General features: G+C 45.5%; 1 protein-coding gene across 1 annotated transcript; it reads right to left on the reverse strand.

The window, feature by feature from the left end:
* Nucleotides 1–644: 644 nt before the first annotated feature.
* GPHB5 (glycoprotein hormone subunit beta 5) lies at nt 645–10,322 on the reverse strand. The gene is made up of 3 exons (XM_053407570.1): nt 9,685–10,322; nt 5,365–5,569; nt 645–1,769 (listed from the first exon to the last, which is right to left on the reverse strand). The coding sequence occupies exons 2-3, from the start codon at nt 5,566–5,568 to the stop codon at nt 1,581–1,583; spliced, it is 393 nt and encodes a 130-aa protein (XP_053263545.1). The 5' UTR covers nt 5,569; nt 9,685–10,322; the 3' UTR covers nt 645–1,580.
* Between the last annotated feature and the right edge of the window lie 15,446 nt (nt 10,323–25,768).

Consider the following 25,768-nt stretch of genomic DNA (forward strand, 5'->3'; position numbering starts at 1 on the left):
CGACAGAGGACAAGATGGTTGTACAGTGTTCTTGAAGCTACAAACATGAGTCTGACCAAACTGCGGGAGGCAGTGGAAGACAGGAGTGCCTGACGTGCTCTGGTCCATGGGGTCACGAAGAGTCGGACACTACTAAACGACTAAACAACAACAAGATGGAGTATGCCATTTGTGTACAACAGGGGTGGAGAACCCTTTTGGTCCAGTGGGCCAGATCTTTATCTCCCCCACCTTAGGGTCAGCTTTTGCAGGGTGGGTGAGACCAACACCCCTCAACCAGCCGGCATCATGATGACATCAGGCAACTGCTAGGTTGGCAGTCCCGTCCCCCCCCCCCCCGTCAAAGGTGACTCACGAGAGTGGCACACCCCTCACAGGGAATGCACTGGTGAAGCAGCACCCAGAACGATTGAACCCCTGCCTCAAACACCCGCTGATGGCACCCAGGGGCATCAGCTGATAGACAGGTGGACATAGTTTAAGGGAAATGGCCTATCATGATTTGTTTGCTTTCTTGTTTTTCTTTTGGATCTTCAAGGTGCAATTTAAGAAGTTTAGCACCACGTTAAAATTCCATCGCACAGAGGGACAATGAGTCGCTGCACACAACGGCTATGTTACTGTGATTTCGTTGTTTTATTATTATCATTATTAAGAACACAGATTGATTCACAGATCATATGAGACCAGGTACAGCCATTGAAACAGGCAACGAGCAAGAGAAAGAAATCAAAAGGGTTTCGTTTGTAACTAACTGCAGTCAGGGACCTTTTATTTCCTCCCAGTTGCAGAGAAGATTCCACCCCACAATTTAAACAGGGAAAACAGCAGTGTTTAATAAATAATGCAGGGTGTTTTTTTTAAAGGAACGGTAAGGCAGTTCTGGGTTTAGGAAAACTCCGAACCCAGAGGAAAACCCGTTCTACTTGGGCAAAGCTGAATGCACAACGATGCATGCTGGTGCTGACTTGGAGAATAGCATATGAGAAGGTCTGTAGAGTTAGGTCCTATCCCATGGAGCTTCCTTTATTAGGGAAGGACTGTGGCTTAGGGGCAGAGCATCTCTTTTGTGTGCATAAGGCCCGGGTTCGATTCATGCAACTTCCCAGGTTGGAAAATACCCTCTGCCTGAAACCAAGTGAAACCAGTTTTTTCTCAAACTTGGGCCTCCGGCTGTTGTAAGACTACAGCTCCCATCATCCCTGACTGCTGGTCCTGGTAGCTAGGGAGGATGGGAGTTGTAGTCCACCAAGAGCCAGAGACCCAAGTTTGAGAAAAACGGCAAGTTTGAGAAAAACTGCATTAAGTAGACAATACTTAGCTCAATGGATAATGGTCCGATTCAGTATAAGGCAGCTTCGAATCTTCCTGTATGTGCTGGTGACGGTTTCTAAAGCCTCAACTACGTGGCTATATGAAATCTCTAAATAAGGGCCAATGGGGGGAGGGAAGAGAAATTTCAGAGCCAAGCAACTACATTCCACCCTGATTCGCAGCGCCACCATTGCCCTACTGCCGGTTTTCGCCAGCAGCAGGATTGAGCCCACGGAAGGTTGCGCTTCAGCCATTGTGCCAAGGGCTCAGGCGGTCTCGCATTCCGTGGTTTCGGTGAGGCACATGCCGCAGTCACACCGAATGGCCTTGAGGTACGTGTAGAATGGGCTGACATTGGCCGCACAGTTTGGCAGCTTCACCGTCTCCAGCTTGGTCTCGTTGTAAGTGCAGACGCGGTGGTGAGCTTCGATGTAAGGGGGTTTCAGCACAGGTTTCTGGCCACAAGGGAGGCAGAGAGAGAGAGAGGGAGAGAAGGAGGAGAGAGGGAGAAAGGAGATGTTAGCCTAAGCATGGCTGTACGGACGTGTGATTGTCTTTGGACCAATCTTGTTTTCTCCTGCTCCAGAGGGTAGGACCCAAACTAATGGCTTCAGGTTACACAAAAGGAAATTCCGACTAATAATAATAATAATAATAGTTAGAATTTTATTATTACAGTCACAGACCAGTTCCGGGTCACTTACAATATCAGGAAAATCATAAAAGGCAACAGGAATACATTGAATTGCAATTGAGTATAACAGAGACAATTCAGATATAGCGGCAGTTTCAAAAATATATTAAATCTTGATCACTAAAATATAACCTAAAATTATCATTTAAAACCTTGATCATTTTGGTAGTACAGCTTGTTCCCTAAGTTTTATGGCAGTCGCACAGAATTTGGCCACCCTTAGCGTAATCTCTAGATCCTTGTCCTCTACCAGGAGTTGTTTTTTTTTTTTTTTTTAATTATTATTATTATTATTATTATTATTTATTTATACATACATACATACATACATACATACATACATACATACATACATACCCTGCACATATGGCTGGGTTTCCCCAGCCACTCTGGGCTGCTCCCAACAGAATAATAAAAACACGCTAAAACATCAAACATTAAAAACTTCCCTAAACAGGGTTGCTTTCAGTTGTCTTCTAAAAGTCAGGTAGTTGTTTATTTCCTTGACATCCGACAAGAGGGCGTTCCACAGGGCGGGCGCCGCCACCGAGAAGGCCCTCTGCCTGGTTCCCTGTAACCTCGCTTCTCGCAGTGAGGGAACTGCCAGAAGGCCCTCAGAGCTGGACCTCAGTGTCTGGCCTGAGCATCAGGAAGAACTGAGCCATGCAGCAGTGAAATGGACTCCTGTGTTTTGATTCTATAAACGTTTAATTGTTCTAAATTGTTTTTGCTCTGAATTTTTTTAGTTGTTCCTATATTATCTGTATGCCGCCTTGAATCACTGTCAGGGAAAGAAGCAGGGTAGAAATAAATTACATAATAGTCATAGTTTCTGAAGGGCTGTCATAGAAGATGGAGCAAGATTGTTTTCTGCTGCTCTGGAGGATAGGACCCGAACCAGAGGCTTACAGGAAAGGAGATTCCGACTAAACATCAGGAAGAACTTTCTGACAGAGTCAGAGCTGTTGGACAGTGGAACGGTCTGCCTCAGGAGGTTGTGGACTCTCCTTCCTTGGAGGTTTCAAAGCAGAGACTGGATGGCCATCTGTCATGGATGCTTTAGTTGGGATTCCTGCATTGTCAGAGGTTGGACCCTTGAGGTCCCTTCCAACTCTACAGTTCTATGAGTCTATGAAATAAGTTTGTCCTCAGCATTCACCAAAACCTGCATATAGTGAAGGTGCCAGATATGCTAGACTGGTGACTGGGAGCATCCACCGAGATCACATAACACTGGTCTTGAAAGATCTACCGTACATTGGCTCCCAGGATGTTTTGGAGCACAATTCAAAGTGTTGGTGCTGACCTTTAAAGCCCTAAATGGCCTTGGTCCAGTATATTTGAAGGAGCATCTCCACCCCCATCATTCTGCCCAGACACTGAGGTCCAAAGCCAAGGGCCTTCTGGTGGTTCCCTTACTGCGAGAAGCCAAGTTACAGGGAACCAGGCAGAGGGCCTTCTCGGTAGTAGTACCCACCCTGTGGAACACCCTCCCACCAGATGTCAAAGAGAACAACAACTACCAGACTTCTGGAAGACATCTGAAAGCAGCGCTGTTTAGGGAAGCTTTTAATGTTTGATGCATTACTGTATTTTAATATTTTGTTGGAAGCCGCCCAGAGTGGCTGGGGAAGCCCAGCCAGATGGGCAGGGTATAAATAATAAATTATTATTGTATATTGAGAGAGAGTTTCACAACTTAGTGGCTGCCACAGGAGATGTCCTCTCCTGGGCTACAGCCACCCTCAGCTTCTGAGGGCAGTGGAACATGTAAGAGGGCCTCCTCTGTCAGTCTTAACACCCAGGAAGATCTGTAGAGAAGGACGTGATCTTTCAGGGACTTGGGACTTGTGGGCTTTCCAGATCACAGCCAGTCCTTTGAATTTCCTCAGTGAGAAAAGTGAGAATGAAAGCATTTATTTCTCCATCACAAGATTTTATACACAAACACACACACGTGGGGAATCAGGCTCAGAGCTCCTGGTGTGTGAGATGAAAAGGAGTCTAAAATTAGTCACAATCTTGTTCTCCTTAATGTGCATGGACTTGCTTGCCCTGTTTTGTCACACCCACTCGCAAACACCTAACAGCACAATTACCACAACTCTGAGGCAACCAAAATTAGAAGCAAACATATTACTGGGATATGGAATAAAAGGCATCCCCTGTGAGTCAGGGGCTCTATTTTAATCCCCGAGGAATTTTCTGTCGGTGGAGCAATAAAGGACAGTTCCCCCTTAAGTGCTTAAGCTGTAAGGAGCTTTCGAAATTATATAATGAGAGCATTAAGTAATTGCTTGAGAATATATTTTGCCATGCAACTACTAAGGCGTTCTTAAGAAGAAAGAGGTGGAAACCTGCCGTGTGGAATTTTAAAACAAGTGGCTCTCATTAGAGATGTAGCCCCCCTGCAAATATGCAGTATTCGGTGATGTCAGCTATTTGTGTGTCAGAACAAGCCATTAAAAACCTCTGGAAAGTTACAAAGTAAGGATGGCAGACAAATTCTGTTCTGTTCACATTTAATGGTAAACCAACCAAATCGGCACTTTCCAGAATACTATGTGAACCAAATCACAGCCCTCTCTCAGAATTCTCGCCCCTCCAAATTTTTCAGTTCAGTTCTACAGCCAAGTAATATGTGCAAAATTGCACACACTGTGGTAACGTGTGCATGAAAAATTGCATATATTCATGGAAAATTAACTCAGAAAATGTGTAAGTTAGGCAAAAATGCATATCGAAATGTGCATGTGAAAAGAAATTGGCACAAAAATGCTAGTGGGTTTTAATGAGTACCTTTCAAATATTTGTTTGTTTGTTTTATTAAATTCGTATACTGCCCTTCATCCGAAGATCACAGGGCGGTTCGCAGCATAAAAATACAAAATGGAAACACAAAATACATAATAAAGCAAAAGCAAAGCAACCAATAACGATGTGGAAATATGGAGAAGATTGGAAAAATAAGAAACTGAGGAATACTGAAATGGACCGATTTGCCCAGGCCAAATTACAAGTATCGTGTCCGTGTGTCCTGTATTACAGAGGATAGTCCCCCATTTGAAGGAATGTCCAGACCAGGTCCAGATTAAAGATAAAGAACCCTCAAAAGAGAGCTTGTATCATGGAAGGCCATTGTTATTTTGAGGAGCTTTTAAGTGGGGAACAACAAGGCTTCTTATGGCGTTTATGGTGCCTCCCCTTTCATCCCCTAACTCTAGTGCAGGAGGAAGGTTTGTGGTTCAGTGGTACAGCATCTGCACACAGAAGAGGCCAGCTTTGATCCTCAGCATCTCTAGGTAGGACTGGGAAAGAGCCCTTATCCGAACCCCTTGGGAGCCCCTGCCACTCACCTCCCAAGTCTGACAACGGCCCCAGCAGGAGTCTGTCGTAATTCGCATCGCCTTGCAGCCAGGCTTCTTGGCCAGGAAAGTGAACTCACGCACGGCACAACCAGTGAACGTTTGAAGGTTGATGCTGGGGGGCTTGGGGGCACCGGCCCAGCTGGCCAGGATGAAGAGAAGCAGTGAGCCATGGACCATGGATGGGAGCTTCATTCTGTGAGGGAAACAGCAAAGACGGGGACTTGTTAAAGAAGCTCGCTTGGGGAACGTTCTGCATCAAAACTGGGCCTTTCCAATGTCTTTGGACTCCAGTTCCCATAATCCACAGCCAGCATGGCCAACAGTTGAGGATGATGGGTATTGTAGACCAACAACATCTGGAAGACCCACCCCATCCTTCTTCTGCATAATCAAGATCCCACCTTGAGGTTCTTTGACCAAGTTACCTTATTGCTGATATCTTGGACCTTTGTCTCATTACAGTTACCTCTTTCTGATGGCTTGTTTTTTGTGAACAGTTTTGGCAGTGCTGAAAAACAGCTCCTCATCTGGGTGATTTATTTATTTTTTGGCAGCCAGCAAGGAAGTTCACTTACACATTTATATGGTCTTCCATCACCCTCATTTGCCCTCAGTGGTATCAATAGATGACAATATCAAACTGCCCTGGGGGTTATTTGAAGGCTGGAGGAGAATTAGCTGATGTAAATAAACAATACACAAATTGTGCGGCCAAGTCTGGCTGTAATTGGCTATGCTTTTATTCACTGATATCTGAGAATAACATCATGTTATATCATCCCATCCATCTCCACTACATGGGATCATTCATGTGCCTTGTTCAAGAAGGTGGAAGGTGGAATTTAGAAAATCAATAAAAATTAATTGGCAAAATAAAAATGGAAAATCAATAAAAATTAACTGGCAAATAGGTGGAAGGTGGAAGGAGACAGGTGAGGCACCACCCTAAAATGATGTTGAAGGGTCAGGACATCAACTATGTAAAATAAATAAAAGTTGAGAATTTTCACAACCTGAAAAGCCTTTTTTCTGCTAGAAATGATTGTTTCAATCCCCAAACAGGAATTATTAAACATTTGGTGTCCCCTCCCATTTTTATAGCCCTTTCAGTTTTGCATTTCAAAAAATGTTTCCAGTGTGGGGAAATTCAACATCTCTCTGGCTGCATGTCTGAAGCTGAAAATCTTCTAGCCAGTTTCTACCTGAACTCAGACAGGGGCTATCTTTAGCATATGCGCCGCCGGGGTGCAAAGATCCGCCCAGCGCCCCCAAATTTAGTTTAGTTCCCAAATTAACTTTTATTATGCTTATGTCAGACACCATGCTTACGCCTTATCTCTTGTTTACAAAAGAAGGGAGGAAAAAGAAATGTGTTTCTCACTCAGCGTTCATCGTAAAATGAAGAAAAAATGCAGCTCGCGGAATTCATAGTGTGTGCTCCAGGCACGCTTTTGCGGAAATGGAAAACTAAAATCGCGTCGTGCTGAAATGCATGTGTAATAGAGTCCTAATTTTTTTAACAATTTCTCTAAATGAATTAGACCTGTAAGTGATGAAATTAAAATGTGCCATTGCGAATGATAAGCGCCACCACTAGCATTGCGCGTCTTTGGTAAATGAGCGCACAAAGTCAAAAGTCCTTTCGTGAAACAGTAGGTATAACTCTGGGGTTGCGGCGCTCATCTCGCTTTATTGGCCGAGGGAGCCGGCATACAGCTTATGGGTCATGTGGCCAGCAGGACTAAGCTGCTTCTGGCGAACCAGAGCAGCACACGGAAACGCCGTTTACCTTCCCGCTGGAGCGGTACTTATTTATCTACTTGCACTTTGATGTGCTTTCGAACTTCTAGGTTGGCAGGAGCAGGGACCGAGCAATGGGAGCTCACCCCGTCGTGGGGATACGAACCACCAACCTTCTGATCGGCAAGCCCTAGTCTCTGTGGTTTAACCCACAGCGCCACCTTGGTAAATGAGTGCACAAAGTCGAAAGTCCTTTCGTGAAACAGTAGGTATACATTTCAGTAATACCTAGGTATGTATGTATTTTGTTTTTCTAGCTTGATCAAAATTATTTATTATTTCATAACAGGTAGATAGTTAAGAGCTTAGGCGGCTTCAGCGGTGGGCGCCCAGCGTCCCCCAGAATTCGGCGCCTCGGTGCCCCACACTCCTTGCCCCTTTACCCCCGGGTAAAGATGGCCCTAACTCAACGGGACTTACTTTAGAGATTGCATGTATAGAGCTGTTCTGTTAGTCTTAGAAGAAATTCATACTAGTTTTACACCAATTTTATCCTCAGTGCTTCCCCAACCCCCAAATGAATCCTGGGAACTGTAGTCTGGTGATATGAGAATGCTGTATCAGAGATCCATAACCCTTGTGTCAAAGAACTACAATTCCCAAGATTCTCAAGGAAGAGAGAAAGCCTGTTTCAGTATTTTAGTACAAAGCATAGAAATGTCTGTAGGGAAACACAAGATTTAGTTTTCCATAATGGGGCAGGGGGAGGACTTGACTAATAAAGAAGTCTTGACAAAATACAAAACCTAGTGTTGGAGCAGAAGATTTCTCTTCCAGGACAGTAAAATACAGGCTTATTAGCAGCCATTACTAAGTTGTTAATGATGCTCATTTTATCCTTGTAACAACCCAGAAATGAAAGGAGGGAGGGGCGGTGGGTGGATTTATGGGTAGTGATAGTTAAAGCTATGATTTTCCCAGTAGTGATGTATGGAAGTGAGAGCTGGACCATAAAGAAGGCTGATTGCCGAAGAATTGATGCTTTTGAATTCTGGTGCTGGAGGAGACTCTTGAGAGTCCCGTGGACTGCAAGAAGATCAAACGCATCCATTCTTAAGGAAATCAGCCCTGGGTGCTCACTGGAAGGACAGATCATGAAGCTGAGGCTCCAATACTTTGGCCACCTTGTGAGAAGAGAAGACTCCCTGGAAAAGACCCTGATGTTGGGAAAGATGGAGGGCACAAGGAGAAGGGGATGACAGAGGACGAGATGGTTGGACAGTGTTCTTGAAGCTACCAGCATGAGTCTGACCAAACTGAGGGAGGCAGTGGAAGACAGGAGTGCCTGGTGTGCTCTGGTCCATGGGGTCACGAAGAGTCAGACACGACTAAACCACTAAACAACAACAACAACAACAAAGCTCAGCTTGAGCTCAGGTCTCCCCATTCCAAGTCCAAAACTCTAAGCCAGCAGTAGCCTTCAGGGTTGCCATATTTAAAAAATATAAAAACACCCTGGAAGTTGCTGAGCGCTTTTTTTTTTTTAAGACAAACCCCAAGGATCCCTAAGATCCAGGACAAAGAACCTCCTCTCCGAAATTCCCCTTTGAAATTCTGGAAATGTCCAGTAAATTCCAGACGTAAGGCAGCCCTAGTTATAGTTTTATTATTAAAGATGCTCACTTTCCATATACGTTTATTTTTATATGAATCCAGACAATATGGAAGTCCTAGAAGGACATTGTTGCTTTGGGAAAGGGAAATCTGTCTGTGGGTTATTGGTTGGTTTTGCTCCTTTTTGGTGTACTAGTGAAGCTGGAAGATGATAGCTAGATGATAGATAGATAGATGATAGATAGATAGATAGATGATAGATAGATAGCTAGATAGATAGATGATAGATGATAGATGATAGATGATAGATCGATAGATAGATATAGATAGATAGATGATAGATAGATGATAGAGAACATATTGCCTTCCAGAAGTTTTGTTGGACTACAAATCCCATCATCCCCTGCAAGGATGGCTAATGAACAGAGATGATGGAAGTTGTAGTCCAACAAAACTTCTGGAAGGCCACATGTTCTCTATCTATCATCTATCTATCTATATCTGTCTATCTATCATCTATCTATCTATCACCTATCTATTACCTTCCAGCTTCCAGATTCTCCATCGCTGATATAAATATCTACCTATCCACCTATGCATCTACCTGTGATGGGGAATCTGTGGCCCTCCAGATATTGTTGGACTACAATTCCCTTCATCCTTGATTATTGGTCATCCTGGCAAGGGTTGATGGGAGTTATAGTTCAGCATCATCTCAAGGGATCCAGGTTCCCCATTCTTGTTTCAATTTTTTTTCCTGGTGCCCAGCTGGGACCTTTTCCCAAATACGAAAGCCAGGCCATTTTTCTCACCTCTCTTTAAAAGAAATAGACCCATTTCAATGAACCTTTCTGTGGCCGTCGATTGCCTTTGTTCGCTGTTACCTCCTGGTTGCCTCTAGACCAGCTGCAAACAGTGACCTGCACCTTGCCGAAAGACAACAGACTCTCTTACCTAGCTTGAGGAATGCCCCTCGCTTCTCCAGCTGCGGTTCTGCAAGGCGGTCGCTTGCCAAAGGACGGGAGACGGCCTCCTCCTCTGTCAGTGTCAGCTCTTGCCAGAGCTCCTTGCCAGCTGCTACTAGGCTGCTTAATTGCTCAAATTTATAGAAAAGGCTGTGTCAGTCAAACCACAATGGAGGCAGATCCTTACTTGAACACGCAGCGGCATCAAAGGCGATGGGTTAGAAAAAGGAGCCTCTCGTTCCCAGAGCTAAGTTCAGGGATATTGTGTTTTCCCCCCCCCCCTCTCCCTAACATCACCCGAGTGGAACAAAAGGGAGCATCTTGGTGGGGCTGCAGGATCGTGGCAAGGAAAAAATGAGCAGGCCACTGGATCTCACCCCCCGCCCTCCTTCGTGGCACTTTCCACCCCTTTGGCATTCAGAAAGGTGCAAAGTCAGTCTCCCAGGTATCCGTTATCCTAGGGAAAGCAAGAGCTGAGCCAAACGCACAATAAGGAGAGGATCCGCCAACAAAACCTTGAGTTAAATTTCACTGCCTTAGCTCCTTTGTTGTGTGAGGGTGGGGGGTGGGGGGTGGCCCGCACATTTCCTAATTCCGTGCAGTGATTATTGCAAGGTGTGCGTAACCATGTAAACTTTGCAAATCGCTAAGGAGTCGGCTGGCCCTTGGTTTTCTGTAAGCATGAACACTGCAGGTGTAAAAGAAGAATTGAAAGTAAGAAAACGGTGCTGTATTTGGGGAAGTTTGCTTGCAATAAATGTGCATATTAGGCAAAATTGCACACCAAACCATGAATATTCTGTGTGTGTGTGTGTGTGTGTGTGTGTGTGTGAGAGAGAGAGAGAGAGAGAGAGAGAGAGAGAGAGAGAGAGAGCGCGCGCGCTGGTGTGGAAAATGTGGCTAACTCAAGTCACCTCCAGACTTGATTATTGCAACTCGCTCTACATGGGGCTGCCCTTGAGACTGACCCAGAAACTCCATTGGATGCAGAATGCAGTGGCGAGACTCCTTACGGGGGTCCTCGTCGCACGATCACATTCACCCGGTGCTACACCAGCTGCACTGGCTCCCGGTGGAGTACAGGATCAGGTTCAAGGTGCTGGTTTTAACCTTTAAAGCCCTATACGGGCTAGGACCCTTGTACCTACGGGACTGCCTTTTCTGGTATGTCCCACGGAGGATCTTACAGTCTTCAAACAAAAACATCTTGGAGATCCTGGGCCACAGGGAGGTTAGGCTGGCCTCAACCAGAGCGAGGGCTTTTTCGGCTGTGGCCCCGATCCAGTGGAACGCTCTGTCACAAGAAACTAGGGCCCTGCAGGACTTGACATCTTTCCGCAGGGCCTGCAAGACAGAGCTGTTCCATCAGGCCTTTGGCCAAGGCACAGTGTGACCCCCTCCTTCGGTAATCCTCACAGAACTCTAGCCCAATGGTTGCCATTAATTTGATTCTGAACTGATTTTAGAATGAATTGATTTTAGAATGTATTTCAATTAATAGATTGTGATTTTATGTAAACTGTGTTACTTTTACTGTTGTTAGCCGCTCTGAGTCTGGCTTCGGCTGGGGAGGGTGGGATATAAATAAAAAATTATTATTATTATTATTATTATTATTATTATTATTATTATTAGGCTGGGAAAATGATAAGTTAAGGAAAAACCAAAATTGGCCAGTTCATCCTTCTCTACCCAGTCCCCAAAGTGCCTCTTGGAGACATATCTATGACAAGGTAAAAGGCAATATGACATGAAAGTTCTACTTGTTTTTCCTGTATAGTCAATCAGGCGTCGTCTGTTGCGTCCTGCAGGCTTATATAGTTCAGAAAAGGGTCACGCAAGACAACCAGATCAATGTCTACCAAAGTGTGTAGGAAGTCAAGGGGGAAGTCCCCTGTTTCCATCCATTCACATAAACTGTGGAAAAAGTTTTTGGGGGGTTTTTTTGCACACATGCATGCACACAGAAACACCTTGAATTGATTCTCTCACCCCATACATTTTTTCAAAAGTCGCTGTTTATAAACGTTGCCCTGGCAACGGTGATGCTGAATGGCAGCCGTGTTGCCTGTGAGACATGACACATCTCTGCAAACACCAGCTTGTCCCTTGCCCTCCTGCCAGACGCTCATCTCACTGTTGATGGCCTCCCAGCCAGACAACCCATCACTGCCGCAACCACCTCACTCCTTGCACCACTTGGGTGGTTGACTAGCGCCAACAGGATTAACCCTGAAGTTATAAACCGAATGGTCCCTGCTGTTACATTTCCTGCAGATTCAAAATTACACCATCAGTCAGAAAGCTATCTATTCTAGCCTCTGGTCCAAACTCTGATGGTAAAGAGACCATCTGAAATTGTTTAACTAATCCAGTGGTTTGTCATCGAATTCTACTCAATATTGATCCAGAGCAGATTCCAACGTATACTTAGCAGAGTAAAAACTTAAATACGTTGCAGGATTCCCCAAAAATAGACCAGAGGCAGACATCTGAAAGCAGCCCTGTTTAGGGAAGCTTTTAATGTTTAATGTTTAGTATTTTAATATTCTGTTGGAAGCCACCCAGAGTGCCTGGGGAAACCCAGCCAGATGGTTGGAGCATAAAATTATTATTATTATTATTATTATTATTATTATTATTATTATTATTATTTCATCCAGCAGAGCTTCACTGCTACTGAAGGCAAATGTGCATAATGGTCACAAATCCAATACATTCAGGATTGGCACTGCCCATAAGAAATCCAGTCGCAGAGGACTTAACTAAAACTTAAAATAACTTATAAGAAGTCTAAAACTTAACACTAAGCATACTATGTACAGTACACCACAACAGAAGGAAAAGAGATAGAAAGAAAAAAGTGAAAACCAGGCTCCTTCTGGCCTTACTTTTACGGTCGGCATGACCTTGACAGAAAAGAGATAAGAGAACCAGTTTAAGCCAATTCTACTCAACTTCTCTGAAGGAATAACCCAAACATCACGAACCTTCTGCTTGTTTCTTTCACACAGACAAGCTTCCAGAATCCTCTTGAATTAATTAGAATAGGAAAGATCTCTACACATCAGATCAATACTTTCTGCACTAAGAAACGCAAATGGACATGGTTTTCAACCAGTGTGCCCTGGGGTGCCTTGAATGATAGTCAGGGATGCCGTGGGCAACACTGGCCTCTGTCCCTTCTCTGATGCCCTCTTGCATCTCTGACTCCCAAAGGCTTGCACAGCTGTTTGTTGCAGCATCCCTGACTATATGCTCCACAGGCAAATGGTACCTCTGGGGCTGGCCAGGGGGTGCTGGGTGCCAGGAGCTGAGGCGGCCTCAGAGTAAGCAAGCAAGCAAGCGAGGAAGCCCAGCCAGCCAGCCCACCAACCCTTGCTATTGGGAATGGATGGACAAGTCCCAGGCCCCTTCTGGTTCCCTCACTGCGAGAAGCGAGGTTACAGGGAACCAGGCAGAGGGCCTTCTCGGTAGTGGCACCTGCCCTGTGGAATGCCCTCCCACCAGATGTCAAGGAAATAAACAAAATCTGACTTTTAGAAGACATCTGAAGGCAACCCTGTTTAGGGAAGTTTTTAATGTTTGGTGTTTTATCGTGTTTTTAATATTCTGTTGGGAGCCGCTCAGAGTGGCTGGGGAAAGCCAGCCAAATGGGCGGGGTATAAATAATAATAAAATTATTATTATTATTATTATTATTATTATTATTATTATCAGTGGTGTTCTGTTTTCAAAGTCTCGTTCCCACCTGCAAATTCTCATGGATCCTTTACTGACACTAGTGCTATTAAACTTGTTCTTAAATTACTGTATTTTTCGCTCTATAAGACGCACCTGACCACAAGATGCACCTAGTTTTAGAGGAGGAGAACAAGAAAAAAAATATTCTCTCCCCTCTCTGCACAGCGCCTCTCCAGCAAAGCGGGAGGAAAAATAGAAGGGGATCCATTTCTCCTCCCGCTTCGCTGAAGGGGCGCTGCGCAGCTCTCCCTCTCTGCACAGCGCCTCTCCACGGCTTCAGGGATAGCCGTGCCAAGCCTCTTCAGGGGATGGGGAACATTCCTCCCATTGCCCTGAAGAGGCTTCACGTGGCTATCCCTGAAGCCAGGAGAGCAAGAGGGATCGGTGCGCACCGATGCCTCTTGCTGTTCTGGCTTCAGAGATAGCTGTGCAGCCTGCATTCGCGCCATAAGACACACACACATTTCCCCTTACTTTTTAGGAAGGGGAAGTGCGTCTTATAGAGCGAAAAATACGGTATGTTTGGTCTCATTGGGTTGAGGATGCCCACCCTCATTGGGGGCCTTAACCCGAGGAGGAGGAGGAGTTTGGATTTTATATCCCGCCTTTCACTCCCTTTAAGGAGTCTCAAAGCGGCTAACATTCTCCTTTCCCTTCCTCCCCCACAACAAACACTCTGTGAGGTGAGTGGGGCTGAGAGACTTCAGAGAAGTGTGACGAGCCCAAGGTCACCCAGCAGCTGCATGTGGAGGAGCGGAGACGCGAACCCGGTTCCCCAGATTACGAGACTACCGCTCTTAACCACTACACCACACTGGCTCCCGAGCCTTGCCCAGACATTGCTCAGATTTATGCATGAAAGCAGAAACCCAAGTTTGAGTTCTTCATCCAGCAGCGAGGGCCAGGGCAACTTTGGTCCTAGTACCACATATGAATCTACTTCTGCATAAATCAGGAGTGATCCATGCCAGTAATCTGGGAATTTACTGCCATTTCTATGGATCGGGACCATCTCATCTTTTAAATACAGAGAAGCACACACCCATCTTACTTTCTTTGAGAAACTCCTATATTCCACCTTGCTTTCCATTTCTTGTGGAAAGGCTCGTATGACAATGAAACGGTCTGAATCCCATAATCCCTTCCCTCTGGCTCAGAGACTGAAGTCGAAGCTTTACAACCATAGAGACTCTATATCTTATGTCATCGTTGGGTGGTTTGATTTTCCTATTGTTCCTGACCAGAAGGCTGGAAAAGAAAACCTCATTCTGACATGCTACTACATCCTTTAAAAAAAATAAAAATTTAAAAAAATGTTTCCAAGATTGCAAACTTTATTTATCACCAAGGCAATCAAAAAAAGCTTTTGGGGAGGGATGAGGATCTGCCTGCCTCCCTGCTCCGAGAGGAGAGACAGTTGCAAGAAGTCAGAGTGTTTCCCTTAGCCTAAAATGCATGCAAAGAATGTGCTCGTGAACAAAACACAAGTTATAGTTGGGAGTGAAACCAATTCAACATCTGTGAAATTAATGCTGCTCACCTGTTCAAAGAAATCTCAGTAGTTTCATCCAACGGGTTTTAAGTGCTTAAATCTGCCTAAAAATTGCATGCAGCTAAAACAATAGTTTTAATCTAAGGAAGTGGGGAGAAGAAGCATACTTGGGACTTATAAAGGAAAAGGTAAAGGGACCCCTGACCGTTAGGTTCAGTCGTGGCCGACTCTGGGGTTGCGACGCTCATCTGGCTTTATTGGCCGAGGGAGCCGGCGTACAGCTTCCGGGACATGTGGCCAGCATGACTAAGCCGCTTTTGGCGAACCAGAGCAGCGCACAGAAACGCCGTTTACCTTCCCGCCGGAGCGGTACCTATTTATCTACTTGCACTGGTGTGCTTTCAAACTGCTCGGTTGGCAGAAGCAGGGACCGAGCAACGGGAGCTCACCCTGTCACGGGGATTCGAACCGCCGACCTTCTGATCAGCAAGTCCTGGGCTCTGTGGTTTAACCCACAGCACCATCCGTGTCCCTACTTGGGACTTATAGAATCATCGAATTGTAGAGTTGGAAGTAACCATAAAGGCTGACTAGTTCAGCTTCCTGCAATGCAGGAATCACAGCTAAAGATGACCACAGATGCAGTGATGTCCAAACTTTTTTCAAAGAGGGCCAGATTTGATGAAGGGAAGGGCCGTGAGTGCCGGCCAAAGGGCCGACCATAGTTGTTAAGCTTAATTTAGGATTGAAGCTGTTGAGCTTTTTGGGGGTGGGTTAAGTTGTTGCTTGTTGAGCTTTCTTTTAGGGTTGAAGTCAAGGGTTTTTTAGGATTTTACCCCAGGAAATAAACTGCCACAGGGGCCGGATTTAACCGACAGGCGGGCCGGATTAGTCCCCCGAAACAAACTTTGGACATGCCTGGCAGATGACCATCCAACCTCTCTTTAAAAGCCTGCAATGAAGGAGCACCCATTACCTTCTAAGGTGGTCTGTTCCACTGTTGAACAGCTCTTAGCTTCAGAAAGTTTTTCCTGGTGTTTAGTCGGACTCTCCTTTCTTGTAACTTGAGACCATTGGTTCAGGTTTTAGCCTCCAGAGCAGGAGAAAACAAGCTTGTTCCCTCTTCCATGGGACAGCCCTTGAAATATTTGAAGAGGGCTATTGTATCTCCTCTCAGCCTCCTCTTTCCCAGGCTAAACATACCCAGCTCCCTCGACCATTCCTCCTAAGACTTGATTTCCAGACCCTTGATCGTCTTGGTTGCCCTCCTCTGCACACCTTCCAGCATCTCAATATCCATCTTCTTTTAAATAGATGGTTACATTTTTAAAACATGTCTGGGGGGATTGGACCAGAAGATGTTGGGTTGGCTTCCATCTCTGAGGTTTCCAGCCCTGCCTGCAGGTGTCAGGAATTGAACCCATGACCCTCTGCATGCAAAGCATCCCCCCTACCTCTGAGCTGGAACTCATCTCCAAACAATTACAAGCAGCAAAAGAATTCCAAGGCAAGGATGCCCAATTCATAACCTGGATTTTATGAGCCCTGCTACCTGCTGAAAGAAAAGCTCAATTAGGCTCTCCTGTCCCTGAACTGCTCCCTGCCCCACCTGGTCATGATAAAAAGTACTATTTAACTATAAAGAATTGATGAAGGGGTCTACTGCTTTCCTCTTCCCTCCATAGTCCTGTTACCTTTTATGTTGCATATTTATTTTTTAGGGTTGTCTGCCTGTAGGCAGGGACTGTCTTGTTTCAATGGATTGCACATAAGCTGGTTTGAGAGACTTTTCGGCGGAGGAGTGGGGTAAAAAGGTAAATGCATCAGTACATACACGCATAAGGTAAAGAGACCCCTGACCGTTAGGTCCAGTCGTGGCCGACTCTGGGGTTGCGGCGCTCATCTCACTTTATTGGCCGAGGGAGCCAGCGTACAGCTTCCGGGTCATGTGGCCAGCATGACTAAGCCGCTTCTGGCGAACCAGAGCAGTGCATGGAAATGCTGTTTACCTTCCCGCCAGAGCGGTACCTATTTATCTACTTGCACTTTGACATGCTTTCAAACTGCTAGGTTGGCAGGAGCAGGGACTGAGCAACGGGAGCTCACCCCATCATGGGGATTCAAACCGCCGACCTTCTGATCAGCAAGTCCTAGGCTCTGTGGTTTAACCCACAGCACCACCCGCGTCCCACATACATGTATAGTGCCTTGCTGACTGCCACCTGGAACTGCTGTTTGCACAGGTTGGTTTGACCTTCAACCTGCAGGTATATCGCCACCCATATCCTGCCCAGGTGGAAAAGGGGAGAGTTGTTTCATGATGAACGATAGAATGTCTTTCTTTCTTTCTTTCTTTCTTTCTTTCTTTCTTTCTTTCTTTCTTTCTTTCTTTCTCCTTCTTCTCTAGCCAATGATAGCTTTACCCAAATTAATCTCTGCTCCTTTTTTTGAGTGCAAACTCTTGATTTGTGCCAAAACAAAGTAATTTTTGCTCTTATCAGCTCCTGATCTGTGTTCAGTTCCAACGGAACTCAAAAGAGTTCACAACCGAGGCCATTGTGAAATTGATCCGACTTTCCCCTTTCAGTTAATTAATCAGAACTGAGTCAAGCAGTTCCTGTTTATGTTTCCAGTAAATGCAATGCTATTCTCAAAAGCAACGTTTCCAACTTATTTTCATTGGCATCAAACTTCAACATGCGGAGAAGCTCCTTCTGGAAAAAGCCATGCCCCAAAAAGACTAAAGCGGGAGAGATGGATTTTCTGGGGCCATTGAGTTGGAAAGGATTTGCTAAGGGCAATTAAAGGAAGGGCAGGGTCAGAGGAGGTCAAGGCCTGGAACAATAGTGATACTTGATACTGCAGCATTATAGACCAGCGCCTTTCTGACATCTCAAAATATTGCCAGCATGGCTAAACCTTCTGGTGCCTGGCATCTTTTTGATGGCAGGCAAAGCCTATGGGGGTGCGGTGTAGCTATTAGGGTGCTGGACCAGGACCTGGGAGACCAATGCTCCAGTCCCCACTCATCCATGAAACTCATTGGGTGACCCTCAACCAGTCGCTGCCTCTCCACCTAACCTACTGTGCAGGATTGTTGGGAAGATGAAATGAGGAGTGGGGAGAATCACGTATACTATCTTGAGTTCTTTGAAGGAAAGGCAGAATACAAATTCAATCATTTATTGGTTTGTTTTAAATTTATTTAAGCTATAAATTGCTTAAAGGCCTCTGTATTTCAGTAGGCCCTTTAAGGAAGTGTGCTGTTTTCATGATTAGTTTTAATTGTACTTTTTGCAATTGTTTACGTGCACAGCTTAACATCTAAGATAATTAAGAGGGGTATGTTGTTGTTTAGTCATTTAGTCGTGTCCGACTCTTCGTGACCCCATGTACCAGAGCACGCCAGGCACTCCTGTCTTCCACTGCCTCCTGCAGTTTGGTCAAACTCATGCTGGTAGCTTCGAGAACACTGTCCAACCATCTCGTCCTCTGTCGTCCCCTTCTCCTTGTGCCCTCCATCTTTCCCAACATCAGGGTCTTTCCGAGGGAGTCTTCTCTTCTCATGAGGTGGCCAACGTAGTGGAGCCTCAGCTTCAGGATCTGTCCTTCCAGTGAGCACTCAGGGCTGATTTCCTTCAGAATGGAGAGGTTTGATCTTCTTGCAGTCCATGGGACTCTCAAGAGTCTCCTCCAGCACCAGAATTCAAAAGCATCAATTTTTCGGCGATCAGCCTTCTTTATGGTCCAGCTCTAACTTCCATACATCACTACTGGGAAAACCATAGCTTTAACTACACGGAAATATATATACCTAAAAGAAGAAAGGTATTGACAAAACTAGAAGGTGCACAGAGAAGGGCAACCAAGATCATCAAGGGTCTGGAAATCAAGTCTCACGAACAACGGTTGAGCGACTTGGGGTTGTTTAGCTTGGATAAGAGGATACTTAGAGGTGATCTGATAGGCACCATCAAATTTCTGAAGGGCTGTCACATAGAAGATGATGCTAACTTGTTTTCTGTTGCTCCAGAGGGTGGGAATCAACCCCTGGATTCAAATTACAAGAAAGCAGATTCCAACTAAACATTTGGAATAACTTTCTGACGGTTAAGAGCTGTTCAACAGCAGAACGGGCTCCCTCAGAAGGCGGTGGACTCTCCTTCCTTGGAGGTTTTTAAAGAGAGGTTGGATGGGCATCTGTCAGGGATTATTTAGCTGATCATTCCTGCATTGCAGGGGGTTTGAACTGGTTGACCACCGAGTTTCCTTCCAGTTCTACAATTCTGTCACCCAGTTTGTCTCGACAGGAAAAAGAATCATGAGACAGCCACTCGTTTTAACACACTTGGTTATGACCTGTGCAGACTGCGTCCGCTAAGCTTAATGGAACAGCATTCAAGCTGCCATTGTGAACAGGTGGCAAAATGTATCTGTTTGGCTTAATTGCCAGGGAAAACAGAAGTTCGCAACTAAGCCATTGAGAGGAATTCCTGCTCTCCCTTTTAGTCGGCTCTGAATTCGTTACTAGGGCAAGAAATTCAGTCGGTTGCATCATGGTCGGAAAACATACGCAGGGTGTGGGTGAGCCTGAACTGGAGGGGGATACTTTCATTTAAAAAAGAAAAGATCTCGTTTATTTTTATTTTTAGACATATCTCCACCCCTGTCCTCCATTACTCACCCTACTGTGAAGGGATCATTCCTTTTAGCAAAGCCTGAAACTACCCAAAGAGTTTATTTCGTGGAGGCAACTCATCTAAGGCTTCACCGTTGGTGCCGGCCCTATCCTTAGACAGTAGAAGCATCTGTAGAACTGGCCCACCTATGGGGCTGGGTGAGATGGCTACCTCAGACGGCACCCCCCCCCAAGGGCATCACCCCATTTCCAAGACAGAAGGTTTTCCATCACCCTAACTGCTTGGGGGAGGGTTGGGGGCCATTTCTGAACTTGCTTGGTTCTGTGTGGGTTTTTCAGAACACCAATGAGATCCGGATGGGCCCTGACAAAGCTGAGTGCTGTTTAATGGTGCATTATTTTTAAAAGAGGAGCAAGCGGCCTGCGTTGACTGGATTTCAGAAAGAAAACAGTGTTTCCTTTGTCACGCTGAGGAGAGCAGTTAGTTCAGTGATCATCGGCACTTGGAATCTACTCTGAAATCACAGGCCATGTGCGAATCAATTATTGTCTAATGACAGGCGTGTGCAAAGGATGTCATAATATCGTCTTTGTGTCTGTGAGATAATCTGTGAACTAATTAGTGCTGTCTGAATTCCACGTTTCCTTCTCACTGAAGCAAGCCAGGAAGGGTAATTCTCAGAAGTCAGGATGAAACCTTTCCCAAAGAATTGTCCTCTTCAGCAAAGGGTGGTGAACCTTCGGCCCTCCCCATGTTTTTGGATGACAACTCCCGACAACCCCGGACGGCATGTCCAACAATCTCTGGAGGTCCATAGATTCTCCATTCCTGAAATAATTTTCTTCTTCTTGTTGTTAATTTATATGCCGCTTAGGTGCCAAAATGGCTTCTAAGCCGTTTCTAAAACTAGGGACGTATCCAAACCATTCATTTTAAGGCCCTTTTACGCCACGGCTTCCCCTAAAGATGTGCAATTTGTATAGAGTACTGGGAGTTGCTAGAAGAAACTTTTCAAACTACAGTTCCCAGAATTCTTGGGAGGAGAGAGCCAAGGATTGTTAGCAAGGCCAAGAGGGGAATCTTGTCGTCTGTGCAGCCCAGGAACCCGGTACACACAGCCCAGGCTTGCGCCCCAGGGAGGTCATTTCGGTGCTAATGGAGCAACTTGGCTTCACCCCCGGAGGCACACTCCATTGTCTCCCGAGACAAATGCCAACAATAAATATGCCTTGAATGCATAGCATGGGTGTGACTGAGGATTCTTATCCCTGCAGCAAAGGCGTTGCTGCCCTTCAACTGGAATCCCTAAACAAATGGTGCTGCAAGGGATCAAAACAGGATCCCCTCTGCAACCACAGCATAGAGATTGGAAAATATAGGACGCACAAGAACACAGGGAAGCAGTTCCGGCTCCCAGCTGAAAAACTACAAAATACTATAACACAGAGACAGACTGTAGAGAGGTGGAGGGTGCTTTATCCAATCTTAAATTGCAGGCAGAGCTGGGAGTGACTGTTCCAAGCTGGGAGAAACGGAAGGGTCAACCGTGCACCGAATATACCCAGCTCTACCTCTTGCTCACGTCTGAATCAAGAGAGACCATGCAAACCCTCGCCATGATGGCAATATGAAGGCACTGTGAGTGGGCAGTTTCTGAGTCTGGATGGAATCATAGAATTGTCAAGTTGGAAGGTATCCCCAAGGGTCATCTAGTCCAATCCCCGGCAAAGCAGGGGAATATCAGCTAAAGCATCCATGACAGATAATATTCTTCTTCTTCATCATCATCATATGGCTGGGTTTCCCCAGCCACTCTGGGCGGCTTCCAACAAAATATTAAAATACAATGGTCTATTAAACATTAAAAGCTTCCCTAAACAGGGCTGCCTTCAGATGTCTTCTAAAAGTCTGGTAGTTGTTTTTCTCTTTGACATCTGTGGGAGGGTGTTCCACAGGGCAGGTGCCACTACCGAGAAGGCCCTCTGCCTGGTTCCCTGTAACTTGGCTTCTTGCAGCGAGGGAACTGCCAGAAGGCCCTCGGCACTGGACCTCAGTGTCTGGGCAGAACGATGGGGGTGGAGACGCTCCTTCAGGTATACTACACTGAGGCCGTTTAGGGCTTTAAAGGTCAGCACCAACACTTTGAATTGTGCTTGGAAATGTACTGGAAGCCAGTGTAGATCTTTCAAGACCGGAGTTATGTGGTCTCGGCGGCTGCTCCCAGTCACCAGTCTAGCTGCCGCATTCTTGATTAGTTGTAGTTTCCTCTTCAAAGATAGCCCCACATAGAGTGCATTGCAGTAGTCCAAGCGTTAGATAACTAGAGCATGCACCACTCTGGCGAGACAGTCCATGGACAGGTAGGGTCTCAGCCCGCGTACCAGGTGGAGCTGGTAAACAGCTGCCCTGGACACAGAATTGACCTCCACCTCCATGGACAGCTGTGAGTCCAAAATGACTCCCAGGCTGCGCCCCTGGTCCTTCAGGGGCACAGTTACCCCATTCACAACCAGGGAGTCCTCCCCACCAGCCCACCTGCTGTCCCCCAAAACAGTATTTCTGTCTTGTGAGGATTCAACCTCAATCTGTTAGCTGCCATCCATACTCCAACCGCCTCCAGACACTCACACAGGACCTTCACCGCCTTCACTGGTTCTGATTTGAAAGAGAGGTAGAGCTGGGTATCATCCGCATCCAACCTCTGTATTGAAAACCTCCAAAGGAGGAGAGTCCACCACTTCTTGTGGGGGTCTGTTCCACTGCCAAACAGCTCTTACCGTCAGAAAGTTCTTCCTGATGTTTAGTTGGAATCTCCTTTCTTCTACCTGGAATCCATTGGTTCAGGTCCTACCCTCCAGAGCAGGAGAAAACAAGCTTGTTCCCTCTTCCATGGGACAGCCGTTAAGATATCTGAAGATGGCTATCATATCTCCTGTCTCCTCTTCTCAGGCTAAACATATCCAGCTCCTTCAACCAATTCTCATAAGTCTTGGTTTCCAGACCCTTCATCATCTTGGTTGTCCTCCTCTGCACACGTTCCGGCTTGTCAACATCCTTCTTAAATTGTGGTGCCCAGAATTAGAGAGAGTATTCCAGGTGTGGTGACCAAGGCAGAATAGAGCAGAACTATGACCGTCACCTGCTTTGGATGGGAGTTGTATTTCCCCAAAAGAGCAGGTTCATAATTTGGGGGTGCTCCTGGATCTATCTTTGTCCCTAGAGGCCCAGGTGACCAGAGAGACTTCTAGCAGCTTTGACTGGTGAAACAACTACAGCCATTTCTGGACCAAGATAGCTTGACTGCTGTCATCCATGCGCTGGCAATATCCAGGCTGGATTACTGCAATGTACCCTATGTGGGGCTGCCCTTGAGGTTGGTCCAGAATTTGCAGCTGGTGATCAGTGTGGCGGCTCAGCAGCTCAGTGAAGCAGGATATTGCCAACACTTTACCCCGCCATGGAAATAATTGCACTGGCTGCCAATTAGCTACCAGGCGAAGTTCAAGGTGGTGGTTTTGATTTATAAAGCAGTTTAGGGTCAGGATACCTGAAAGACTGTCTCCCCCCCTTATAGCACTAGATCACTGTGCTCTGCAGGTGGAGGCCTCAGAATGCAAAGGCTTCTCCCTAGCCACCGGCAGAGAGCTTGCATGCTTTCTCATTCTCGTTTTTTTTAAAATATATATATTATGGGTGAAAGCATTCCTACGGAGAAACTGAGCTTTTGCTGCCCTCTCCTGGCTAAATCATAAAATGCAACCTCATCCTATATATCTAAGTTTAAAAAAGAACCAAACTAACAGCAGCAGCAAAGCATGATCCAAAAACCTGCATGAGGGACAAACTTTCACAAGGGAGCCGTTTCCAAAGGAAGAACTGTGAGAGAGACTTTGTCTGTAATCATGGGGTGGCTGGGCTCAATTGATCGAAAGATTATGAGTCTTGAGGTTATTTTTTTGGTTGCTATTTTGTTAACATTGGGAAGAACTGTGAGAGAGACTTTGTCTGTAATCATGGGGTGGCTGGGCTCAATTGATCGAAAGATTATGAGTCTTGAGGTTATTTTTTTGGTTGCTATTTTGTTAACATTGTGGATTTATAGATTGTGAATGCTGTATTTTGTGAATCCTATCATATGACCTTTGTTGCAATTGTGCCGTTAGGCTTGTTGGGGTTTTTTTAGTTGTTGCACTGATGACATTTTATGGGTTGTAGTCGTTTAAACTGCTGACTTCTTAATTGCTCTGTACGATTTGTGCTGTACTTGTTTTATTATGTTATTACAGTGGTACCTCTGGTTCTTCTTTTTTTTAAAGATATTTATTGAGATTTTACAAAAAGGAAAGAAATTACAAAGTAAGTATAAAACCAAAAAAGGAAAAAAAGAGTACAAAAAATACGAAAATACATAGGAAAAAAAGGCTAAAAATACAGAAAAAATAGAGAGAGAAAAAAGAAGTTAAAAAACAAATCAATTTTTCATATCTTAAATTTCGTTTACTTATTTCCCTGACCTCCTCACACCTCCCTTTTTTGCATTCCCGTTCACGTAATTAACTCAGCAAATCCTTACCCTCTTTCTTTTATCTTAACTCAATATCTCAACATATTATAACTTTATATTTTCATCCGTTATCAATCCATTTTTACATATTCTTATTAACCTTGTTGCTAAGGCCGCTTAATTTCAATCCAACATCATTTTAACATTCATTAATTTTAGTGTTTCTGCAAATAATCTTTAAATTTCTTCCAATCTTCTTCCACCAACTCTTCTCCGCAGTCTCAGATTCTGCCAGTCATTTCCGCCAATTCCATATAGTCCATCACTTTCATCTGCCATTCTTCCAGAGTGGGTAAATCTTGTGTCTTCCTCTCTGGTTCTTAACCTGAGGTACCACTTTAGCTAATGGGGCCTCCCGCTGCCGCCGTGCAATTTCTGTTCTCATCCTGAGGTAAAGTTCTTAACCTGAGGTACTACTTCCGGGTTAGGGGAGTCTGTAACCCGAAGTGTTTGTAACCCAAGGTGTTTGTAACCCGAGGTACCACTGTATTTGCCATTTGTAAGCCGCTTTACAACTCATCTGAATGAGAAGTGACATAGAAATGTTGAGGTTTTTTAAATCAAATCAAATCTCCCATCAGCCCCAGCGTGCATGGCCAACTGCTAGGGAAGATGGGAGTTGTAGTTCAGCCATACCTGGAGGACCACAGGTTCCCCACGCCTGCAGGCGTAGCCAAAGTGCAGCCCTCCAGAGGTTACAGCTCCCCTCATCCCTGGCCCTTGGGCCTTCATGGCTGAGGCTGATGGGAGGCAGAGTGCAATTGCTGCAGAACATAGGCTACCCTTGGACTGGGGAATCACAGCTATCAACTTGATTTCCACTCCCCTTTTTTAAAAAAACAAAGAATACAAAAGGCTTTTAAAGTGCACAACTGTGGCTCCCCCACAATAGTAAGAGATCCTGTGGCTGTAAACATGCCGTATTTTCCGCTCTATAAGACGCACCAGACCACAAGACGCACCTAGTTTTTGGAGGAGGAAAACAAGAAAAAAAATATTCTGAATCTCAGAAGCCAGAACAGCAAGAGGGATCGCTGCGCAGTGAAAGCAGCAATCCCTCTTGCTGTTCTGGCTTCTGGGATAGCTGCGCAGCCTGCATTCGCTCCATAAGGCGCACACACATTTCCTCTTACTTTTTAGGAGGGAAAAAGTGAGTCTTATAGAGCAAAAGATACAGTAATTTCAGCTCAGTGCGCAGAGACAATGCTGTGTTTCCTGGTGCCTCAGCGCCCTCTCAAGCATTTCATGTGTTTTGAAAGGCAGATAAAATATCTGTGCATGAAAAGTGTTTTGTTTTTATAATGTAGGCTGCTTCATTAAGGCGGGCTGGGCCAGGGCCAGCCCAATACGTTTTTGCACCTGAGGTGGAACCACAAATTGATGTCCCACTCCCAACCACAGGAGGTCTACGTTAGGAACAGAGGAGGAAGGAAAACGGACATTGGGATCTGCTGCCCCTGGGGATGCTGCCGCCTGAGGCAGTCCCCTCATCTTGCCTCATGGGTGCGCCGGCCCTAGATGAGGCCCTGCTTCAACTGCCTCAGTCTGCCCTCAGCTATCTCCCACCTGACTCTTTTTTTACTTACATACAGTCCAGGAAGATCATTTGTTGACCCTGGGTGGGAGCTGCGTC

The sequence above is a fragment of the Podarcis raffonei genome, chromosome 1, assembly GCF_027172205.1.
Source record: "Podarcis raffonei isolate rPodRaf1 chromosome 1, rPodRaf1.pri, whole genome shotgun sequence".
NCBI lineage: Eukaryota > Metazoa > Chordata > Lepidosauria > Squamata > Lacertidae > Podarcis > Podarcis raffonei.